This window comes from Trichoplax adhaerens, genomic scaffold (assembly GCF_000150275.1).
Source record: "Trichoplax adhaerens TRIADscaffold_53 genomic scaffold, whole genome shotgun sequence".
Taxonomy (NCBI): Eukaryota; Metazoa; Placozoa; class Uniplacotomia; order Trichoplacea; family Trichoplacidae; genus Trichoplax; species Trichoplax adhaerens.
The window spans coordinates 29,342-40,453 of NW_002060993.1; the positions used below are offsets into that span (position 1 = coordinate 29,342).

The window sequence follows — 11,112 nt, forward strand, 5'->3', positions numbered from 1 at the left end:
TTTGAAAACTTCAAAATACTTGCAATAGAAGGCGTAAGTAACTAGGATATCTACATATCATATCATTCATGCATGAATCACTACCTTTAACAATCTAAGCAATAAAATGGACGATGGAATCATTGGTTATTTACTGTTGCTATTCAAAATCCAACCTTATTTCTTTCCTTTAGATAGTCGATGTAGCCTATAATATACAGTATATATTTCGCTCAAACAAAATATAAGAAATTTATATATAAGTATAAATATAAGAATCTTATATTTGTTTAATAAGTGTAAGAAGCAAATCTGTTAAAGACTGGATGATTTACGAGGAAAAAAAAACTTCTAGGTAGCATTGTTGCTCATAATTAAGTAAACACAAGCGGTATATCATAGAAATATTGAACACTTACAAGGCGAATACAGTATAGTTACAGTTACTTCATCACATCATATATTTCGCAATAATTTATCCACTGTCATTTTTGCCAATAGCTTCCTTTCACAGATATTGAATCAATTTTAATTACCTGTAGAAAACATAGTTTTATAGAGAAACTAGTCGTACTTTTTACTGTTGCACCTGCCTAGAAGCATAATAGATAAATTGTTGTTTAAACCAGGTACCTTTCTAATTTTAATACATTTTATATGTATGCTAAAATCGGCTTATGAAGCAGATCAACAATCAGAAGGCTCATCACAAACTATGCCCGAGAAACACAAAAACATTTCAACAGATCAACAGCAAGAAAAAGAGCAAAGGGTAGTACCGGAAGCTGGTACGCATAGAGTGATTGGTTTGATCTCGTTTATAGTTCATTTGCAGCAGTAATTTATCAAAATTTAGGTTATGCTTTTATGGTAGCATTTCATAAGTTATAAATTCGATCTTAAGTTATAATAACTAAATAGCATTTCTACTATACTCCGTATGAAATCAATCCGTGTATTACTTAACGTAAAAATTGATGTAGTTATCTTACAGTATTGCATTAAGTTTAGTTTTAGTACGATAAAGTTTCAACAAGTATCAATTACTGATAGCTTACTAAGCTTACTACAAATGCTAAGAGTCTTCATAATTATGTAATGCAAAAACAGATTAACACCAAATACTTTTTAAGCTTGTTTATCTATAAGGATTATATCATTAATATACTGATGTGATACTATACAAGCATCTAACAAGTTAAGACGTGTCATAGCGAAGACCGAATGTTCTGCACAGTTTATTGGATGCTATTTGTAATGCAAAATGTCGCTATAGTTATATCGATCATTTTTATAATAACTATGCTATTACTGTTCATTGGATAGAGAAACAAGTCGAGCAGACATCATCTACTGCAACTAGCGATGAAGTTAAGACTGGATAGCATTGATTATACTTAACTTTTGCAGCTTGCTCTTAACTATCTTACTAATGCAAATTGTTAGAAGAGTGCATAATCATCAGCTGCTGCTAATAAATTAAATACGCACGCAGTTACCAGTAGAGTTATGAGCGGTTACTTTTAAGACATATATCGTCGATTTTTTAATATTGATGATTTAAATATTACGCAAAACAGATAAAAAATTTATCCATAGCATGAAAATAAGTACTAATATCACCTCGTATAGCAGCTCCTTGTATCCGTTTTATATAGTTAATTTTCCCTTAATTCTATAGTTTAAACAGCTCTCCTTTCACTTTCTGCACTATACAGTAGATACATCAACTTTTATAAAAAAAATTTATCGAAGTATTAGTGCAGACTGGAAAAATTGGCAATTGAATTAGATATTGACCGAAACGAAATAAAGAATATTTCACAAGAATATTCTAGTATGGATATGCGATGTTATGAAATGCTTTATCGTTGCCGCCTGAAATATAGCTGTAAATTTGGATTAAAACTAATCGTTGCGTTATACGAGATCGATTTGGGCGAAATTGCGGCGAAGATTGCCTGAAACTATACCAGTTGACGAAAGAATTTGAGTCTTTGATTTTTAAGTTCTGTTGCCATATATATGATAGGATTAACATTTAATTTTGAAGCTTGTGCTATAAACAGTTCTTATGGAAGTGTACTTAGCCGATTAAAACTATACACGTGAAAGAAATGTATATATCTTAGATAGCGTTAATATTTTTTGAAGACTGCGCTAAAAATTGTTCTTATCAAAGTCATTAACTGTTCAAAACTGTACATATGAAAAGTAAAATGTATTAGAACCAGCTCATGTGTTCGATAGAAAAAAGAACATAGCAGCTTTAATATACTATACAATAGAGTATGCTGCTACATTTAGTGATTTCAGTTCAGAATAACAATTTCTATCATCATTTCCACTGAAGGAATCCTCTCTTGCCTAATATTTTTATGGGCAGCATAAGCATACTCGTAACTGTGAATTTAAGCTATAATTAAGTTAATAAGATACCGGATTTACAGCTTTGTAAAGTATAGGAATTAGCCGAATCAACAGGTCCATTTCAGGTACAAAATCATTTGATTAATCCAGGCATTATCTGGATTCTATGAGCTGAAGTCATAATATGGTAATTGTATGCTAATTTTAGTTATTTTATGTACTCTAAGCACAATGCAATCGATCCATTGTATTAGATTAGGCAAGGGTTAGAGGAACAACATGTAAAAGATCTCTTGTAATATAGGGGCAATAATAGTTTATATGGAAAGTTTATAGAATAAAGAGGCAGGATTGAAACAGTACAACACACCGTGCCTGGAGACCTACCATGAATGTTAGCGAAATTAGAGTTGGCTATAGGTACTAAAAGAGGCTAATTATACTGAAACTATTTGGAATATCGTCGATAAAACTAACTTTACTGATAGTACTACTGCAAAGAGATTAATTTATATTGAATATTGTCTGCTTTCAATCAATTATTATACTGTATGTCAAGATTGAGATTATGGAGGATGAACCCGCCGTGTCCAAATTCAATCAAGAAATCCATTTCTTCTATTTACAAGGTCAAAAATGTAATAAAGCTAACGATTACCAAAAGGCACAAGATTATTTTGTACAAGCCCTGGATAAAATTAATTCACTGTCTAGTGTTACCAATGAAATGGATCTACTAAAATGTGAAATTTTGAATCAAATCGCTGAAATAAATGTAATACAAAAAGAGTGGGTAAAAGCCAATGAATTCGCTCAAAGGGCTTGTAATGCAGCTGAGAAATTGTCACAACCAGCCATAATTGCCAAGTGTTTGGATATGCGAGGCGGTGTTAAATTGCTACTTGGCGATGCAAATAGTGCTCTCGATGACTTTAAGAAGGTACTCGGTATTAAATTAAGGTTTTCTGGAGATACTACAGAAACTGCCAAATTATACGAAAGCATTGGAAATATCCTTCGTGATCAAGCTAAATTTAAGGAAGCTCTTTCCATGCTGAAAATGAAACTTCAAGTTCAACAGCGAATCCTTGAAGAAAATGATCCTGCTATTGCTGAAACATATAGGAGCATTGGATTCATCTATAAAAGGCAACGCAAGTATGATGATGCTCTATTGATGTATACAAAGTCGCTCAAAATCAATATTCAGAGAATTGGAGAAGAACATCTCGATGTTGCTGACACCCATTACGATATGGGAGAAGTATACAAGAAGCAGAACAAGCTAAGCGAAGCTCTTTCTTCGTATCGTAAAGCTCTTACAATTTATTTAACTTTATTAGATGATAAGCATCCTAAAGTTGGAATATCGTACAGGAACGTTGCCTGTGTTCTTGATGATCAGTGCAAAATTGATGAGGCTCTTTCTATGTACGAAAAATCGCTTGCAATTCAATTGACGTCGGTTGGTGAAGATCATTTAGATACCGCATTACTATATACTAATATTGGACGGATCTACGGTCTTCAAACCAAGTTTGATCAGGCAATTTCCTCACATCAGAAATCGCTTAGTATTAAGTTAAAAATACTTGGTGACAGTCATTTAGATATTGTTGATTCTTATAAAGGCATGCGACGTCTATATATCAATAAGCGCAATTTCATGCAGGTTTTATCCTTATGTAAAAAGTCTCGTACAATTCTAATAAAAGCATATGGAGAATATCATAACAGTGTAGCGGACTGCTATGTCGACACAGCAGTAGCGTATCATGGGTTGGGTCAGTATGATAGTGCAATTTCAATGTACGAAAAGGCCAACAGAATTTTTACTCATATTCACGGAGAAAATCATCCTTACCTTGCCAGTACTTATACAATGATGGCAATTTCATATGAAAACCAACATCGATACAATGATGCTGCTTCTATGCAACAAAAAGCTACCAGTATTCGTCAAACACTACAAGATGGTAATGCCAATCAATTATTCGCAAATCAAGGTAATTTCTGTTTATTTAAACATAATTTTCAATCATTACATTGATAACATTTTCCCTTTATGACACACGATATCTATTTGCACTTTACTAATAGGAGAAAAAGTTCAAAAAACAAATCAAGTACAGAACCAGGAGATTCCTAACCAAGATTTATCCGGTAAGATCAGAAATTGATAGGCTATTAAAATAATAATTGAAAAAATTTTATATAAAATGTTTGTGCTCCAACAGTTTTCAACTTTTAATTTTGCGAGTATGATGCTATTTTATGATAGATTGCTCAAAAATTCAAGAAAGTGCATCTACATATGAATCGTCTTGAGAGATTTCTGTATATTTCAATGTTATATAACTATTGATCGCCTATAAAATTGGATTATTTCACACATTTGATTCTTATGAATTCATCAAGACCAAGTACTACAACCTGAGAAAGGTCCAAGTTCTAGTGATAATGATCGTGATGTAAACGAAGAAGAGGTGACAACGGTAAATATTGATACGGTATCTAATGGATTAATCGCTATCCATAAAATACACTAATGTTACGATTTGAATACCTGCAAGTAATCCGCTTTGATTTCATGGATAGATAATATAATTTACTATTTTATAGCTATGAGAAAAAGAGCAGTATTTGACACATACATGAAAGCATTAGAACAAAGAAGTTGCCGAAATAACCTAATACGTGCTATGTATGCCGGTCCTTGCTACGTCGGTAAATCATCCATTATGAAGTTATTTACTCAACAAGACCTTGTAAACCATCAATCTTCAACGCAAACTGTTGATGAGTCTGATATAATGGTCGATCTTGAAGTTTATGGCATTTATGATCGCAGATTATATGATCTTAGTCACATTTTGGATGCTAATATTAAGGCGATTATTGCATCGTTAGTTAACACTCAAGAGACAATTCAACACCATCGGTTACAACCTCAGCAGATTCTCAATCAAAGGCAGGATATCCGTCAGTAAATATTGATAGTTCATGTCTAGCTGATATGAAGCTAGATACTGCCAGTACCTCAGCGTTTGAATCATCGGATACTTCTACAACATCTCCTCACAGTTTGTTAGACTTGCAATAACGCCAAGATGTCTTTCTGCATTATTTTTCGTCTGTCCTAAATAAAAATGAAGATATTATAGGCAATAGTCAATATGCTAAAATATGGGATTTCGGTAACCATTCTATATATTACGCTACTCAGTACCCGTTTCTATCGGGGAATGGTATCTATATTCTAGTATTTAATATTACTCAAAATATTAACGATAAAGTCAAGACAAGAGATAATGATATATCATTAATCAACGTTGAAAGTACTACTACAATTCTGTTAATAAGAAGTTCAGATCTACGCGGAAGCAGACGAACGATTAGATGGTCCTCCTGCATCTTCTCGCAGTATTCTAGATTTACAGCAATGTCAAGATGTCTTCCAACATTAATTTTCATCTATAGATAATGAAAATAAAGACAGTCAAGGCAATAGCCAATTTGCTAAAATACGGGATTTCGGCTGTCATTCTATCTATCATGATACTCATCATCCGTTGTTATCGGGAAATAGTATCTATATTCTCGTATTTAATATTACTCAAAATATTAACGATAAGGTCAAGATCACATAATATAGTAAAATCGGGATGTTATTTCATGCACAATATTTTTGTTTTTTTATTTTATCTACAGTGCATTACTGTGCACTCTCAGAGTGCACGGCAAATTTTTGTATTTTGTTTGTACTGTGCAAGCAAATGTATGAAATTTTTTCGTTTCGGCAATAAATTTCATACCCAACGAAAGAGAATAAGTTGATTTACAAGAATCCGTGTATTATTTTTCTACAGACTGTATATACCCGTTTCTTCATAGACGGAAGATTTTGATTTAAAATCGATTTTAAATTCGATTAATTGCATATACTATGCTGGTATGTACGTTTTCATGCGTCTGTATTCATTTATTGTCAAGAAAAAATACTGGAATTAAACTAAATATCGCAACAGGTCTTAAAAATAATCAGTCATTTTTACATAATTACTATATGCAATATGGACTCAGGCTAGCTTATTCATTACCATAAATAGAAAACTTCTGACTAGCTATTAGCTCAGTAAGATACACAGAAATCCGGCATTAATTTTTTACACCGACCATTCTAATTAAGGCAAACAAACATGTTTATGTGGGATATTTTTAGCATCATAATTGTTTCTAAGATATTATCTGTAGTTGAAAAAAAAGAAAGATTAATCGACATTGCAATAACTTATAACTTTCCATTATTGGTTATAACGTCTTCATGTCAGTTTTAGTGAACTTTGATTGATCTTCAGGAATCACATGTGATGTCTCAAATTATTGAATACACTAAAAGAGTTATGTTACCCTACAGTAGTGGTACAAATAACCGAATAAAGCAATACGATATTAAATTTCAACACTGATGAATTGGTTATGTCGTATAAAAATTGCTGTTGATAGTCTTTATTAAGGTTGAATGCTGGAATATCTTAATGATATAAGATAACGATGCCATTTATTTATTATCACCTGTCAGACTAGCATAAGATTACAGTTGAAATTATCTTTAATGATTTTACCATACAAATATTAGCGAAATCATTTAATACAGCAATCGCAATAGGATTGTTGACATGACAATCAAATACTACTAACTTAGTAACAAATTAGATAAGGTAGTTGGCTAGTGATCATGACTGAAATAAGCTAAGTGATATTCTACGAACAGATTCTTAACGAAGGTCTATTTAAAATTATGACTAGTTTCTTGCATAACATCAGCCTGGTTAATGCATTAATTGGATTTTTTTTTCCCAAGAAAGCGAACATTTGTGTCAGTAGTACTGCGACGACGACGACGACGACGGCGACGTCGGCCCCACCACTAAAATAGAAATCATAAAAATCTACTTTAGTACATTTCCATTAAGCTTATCTTAAATAGTTTATAGCCGACTATTTGAGTTATTACTATATCATGGACGATTTATCATTATCATTATGCGTAAACTAACTGCTTTCTTAAGATGTTGCAAATCTTCTTTCAACTCTTCAATCTCTTGGTCTCTTTCATTAAATCGCACTACGTCTCCATCATCTTCTTCCATACGGCTAGTAATAGCAAAGTCGTACTGTTCCTTATCATCGTCAGTATTTTGCTTTGCTTGGTCTTCTTTAGCGCTGCAGACTACAACTATTAATAATAATGAAGCTAGTACAACTAATTTGGAGTTCATTTTCTCTTTGGTGAATATTATCTAGAAGCGATAGATATAAATGACATTAACGCTTAATGTGAAATTTATGCCATTTAAGATCAATTCGCTGAAGCAAACTATTCTAATTTTGAAATTAATCGCTGCTATACATCTTAATTCATTAATTACTGTACTGTAGCTAATTAATGATCAAATTCGATTATAATCCAAAAATTTTTCTAAAAAATTACTATCTTATCTTTATAATTCTAACCTTCCTTGCACTTGGTTGCAAAATCGAATCGTGAATAACGTAGTGTTGATAGTGGACTAGCTTATATAAGAATCGAGGAGGTTTGCAAGACACTATCAATCGGCAATCGTAATTGTATAGCTATTCGTATTTTGTACGCTTTCTATCAATCGCTGAATTCATTAGCTACTCATTAAACAGATCCATGCAATCATTGATCTTATTGTTAGGCATCTATTTTTGTTGAGAGTATAATGTTTGTGTCGATGTTGCGAATAAACACTATTATAATTATTGACGTCAGCTCAATAGCCTGCGGTGGTTGCATCCTCTTTCTACAGAGCTTATTTCGACATTTTCAAGAAATAAATTATTATCAAGAATTTTGAGATGAAAATTCTTAATAACAGAAATAATCGAACCAATTTGGAATACCTTAACAACAGAAACGTAACTTCATTATGTATAATATAAATAATATAAGAGAAATTCGAGTTCATCAGGTCTTCTTATCAAGTTTCCTATGGCGCTATTCTGCTGGAAAATATCTTGCTTTACTATAGTCTGTTTTGTAATTCAATGTATGGTATAATTATAACATGAGTTACTTTTGATCTAAAGTCCGTATTACCTTTGAAATATTTGGAGTAAATTTTAGTATTTATCAAATCAGGATTTTTTCTTATTATTTAGTTCGCATGTATGCACGTTCTTTTAAGCGATACGAGTTCTAGTAAACATTTGATTATCTTAACTACGAAGATCAAGAAATTTAGCAAAGCCCTCATTGTAGTTATTTAGTTCGTATATTTCCACGTTCTTTTAAGTGATACGAGTTTCTAGTAAACATTGGATTATCTTAACTACGAAGATCCAAAAATTTAGCAAAGCCCTTATTGTAGCCTCTCATAATACATTTTTTATCCATCATGCCAATAATAGATTGTAAAAACTTAAGCGGTATTCTAGATGAAATCATATCTATCCCAAGGGATAGATTGCTTGAGGTCAAGTAATTTAAATCATAAATAGGATTCGAGGTGAATACCTGTAAGTTATTAAAACGTATATTCTGAGTTGTTGTTATCTTGAGAACATTTGCCTACTACAGATGAAACTGTTCCCTTCAGTCCCGTAACTACTTGAAAGAAAGTAGAATAGTTGACCTTTCTTCTAGCCGATTAATCAATCAATGTGTTGCAATATATACGGAGGAAAATAAACTTCTATACTATTATTTAGCTAGAATTTTATACGAAGATATCGATTATGACTGCTATTGTCAATATAAAAGCCGCCTTTCTGTATAGATTTACTAGCTTACCAGTAGCAAACAATATGCACAAATGTCCATTATGCTATCACTTATTAATGTCTATAAATAATTCCTTCCTGCAGTGCTTCTTACATCATAAGAGCTACCTTGGAACTAGAAACCTTCTATTTCATTAAGACTAATCTTGGGATACCTTATGAATGTCTATTCAAGGATCATAATAAAGATCCATTTCGATCTCGTAATAACTTCTAACTCTTTAATCCGGTATAATTCGCTAGTTTGATAATGCCTACGATGAACTATTGTTGATCAAGAAGCGAAGCTGCAGATTAATATACGTATTCTTGTCATCAATCTAGAATAGAATATTGTAGAGTAATTTGCATGGATTTTATCGTAATCTATTGAATTGATGCAACTGATTATTGCAGTATTTATAAATAGCTATTGCTTAGAAAAGCCCATGCAGTAAAAAAAAGTTAGATTTGTAATCTCTTACATTGTTTATGTAATATCTTGCTTCGTTGCAGACTGTACAATCATTTATGGGATTGATAAGAGTCAATAGTAAGTTTTGAGTTATTAGCACGAATGGCTATGATTATATTTTACGTACTCTTTGCATATTATATGTATTTCATATTGTACGCCTTCGATCGACGACAATCTATTCAATTTTATATAATAGCATGCAATTCTTTTACGTCATTTGCATGCCTGTGGCGTTGTTAATAATTCTGCATTTGTAAATTGTAATTAAATGCAAGAATAAAATGGTATCATTGATGTAAGTGGTTAATCAGAAATAAAATTCTACACATAATCTATATTTAGTCTAGAATCAGGTAAAGATGAAGCAGAATGAATGGTATGCATTAATGATTCAAAGAAATGAGACAAAAAATAATCTAGTATATTTGTAAATAGAGTTATTTGCTAGAATAAGAAAGCTATTAAACTACGCTAATGGAAGCAAAAAGCAACCAGGAATCTGTTCGATTTTTGTACAGTTTACCAGATTGATACAGAATCCGTTACTGAGCTGATAGAACTCGTAATAAAGTTATCTTGTGCCAAAAAGTTGGAGCGAAAACGTTTATCCAAGAATAGCTTTAAACCACAATAGTGCAAGCCTAAAGAAATCGGCACATAAATTGAATGATTGACTTGATGAATAAGACAGCTTTACTGCGTAAAGATTCCGTGATTATTGTCTAACTAATAGGCTAATTGTGGATACAAATTTAATTCCTAAAAACTGGCCGATCATAAGAAATCGATGTTATACCCCCTGTTAAGGATTAGTTAATTAAGAAGAAAGTAAATTCAATAAGTAATCTATTTATATCTCAAGTTCAAATTACATCTGAAGAGGTCGAATAACGTTAATTGAAATCGTGAAATTGATGATTCAGGAGTAACGTCATATCGATTTCCCGACATTATTCTTTAGTAAGCGTTTCTGCAAATTTTAATTTCTAGAAACAGATTAGTTGTATGAGGAGATGATTTTATTATTCAAAATATTCCTCGAAATTGACTATTTAACTTGTAAGAGATGAATCTAGCCACTTATGGTATTCTACTGTGTTTCTTAATGCTACTATGACGCTGATTTGTAATCATGAATCGTTGGACTATTCCGCTACCTATAACATTGTTACCTACTCTGCGAATATTACAGACTATATTCCAAATACAAAATATTCAACAGTTTTTATTAGTCTAGAAATAATCTAATCTTCACCGTGCAATTTCAGTTTTGCTACCTTAATACAGTAATCAAAACGAAAATTACCTAGACACAAATTAGCACTTATCACAAAGGATAATATCGTATAGCAGTCAAAGCGATTGGCAGTATTAAGTTATTAATTTAAACATCTGAATGTGGAAAAATATCATCAACTTGCTACAAAAGGCTTTCCTGTAAGGATAGGCTTTTGCTGCAATCAAAAACAAATTTGAACCTATCAAATCTACCAAAC

General features: G+C 31.9%; 2 protein-coding genes across 2 annotated transcripts; one reads left to right on the forward strand and one right to left on the reverse strand.

The window, feature by feature from the left end:
* Window positions 1-2,917: 2,917 nt before the first annotated feature.
* Window positions 2,918-5,339, forward strand: TRIADDRAFT_62452 (uncharacterized protein; the record flags this gene model as incomplete). Its single annotated transcript, XM_002118378.1, has 3 exons — window positions 2,918-4,355; window positions 4,450-4,512; window positions 4,972-5,339. The coding sequence occupies 3 exons, from the start codon at window positions 2,918-2,920 to the stop codon at window positions 5,337-5,339; spliced, it is 1,869 nt and encodes a 622-aa protein (XP_002118414.1).
* A 1,591-nt stretch (window positions 5,340-6,930) lies between these two features.
* On the reverse strand, window positions 6,931-7,645 carry TRIADDRAFT_64422 (uncharacterized protein). Its single transcript, XM_002118379.1, has 2 exons — window positions 7,410-7,645; window positions 6,931-7,279 (listed from the first exon to the last, which is right to left on the reverse strand). Exons 1-2 carry the CDS (start codon window positions 7,629-7,631, stop codon window positions 7,190-7,192), a joined length of 312 nt encoding a protein of 103 aa, XP_002118415.1. The 5' UTR covers window positions 7,632-7,645; the 3' UTR covers window positions 6,931-7,189.
* Window positions 7,646-11,112: the final 3,467 nt, after the last annotated feature.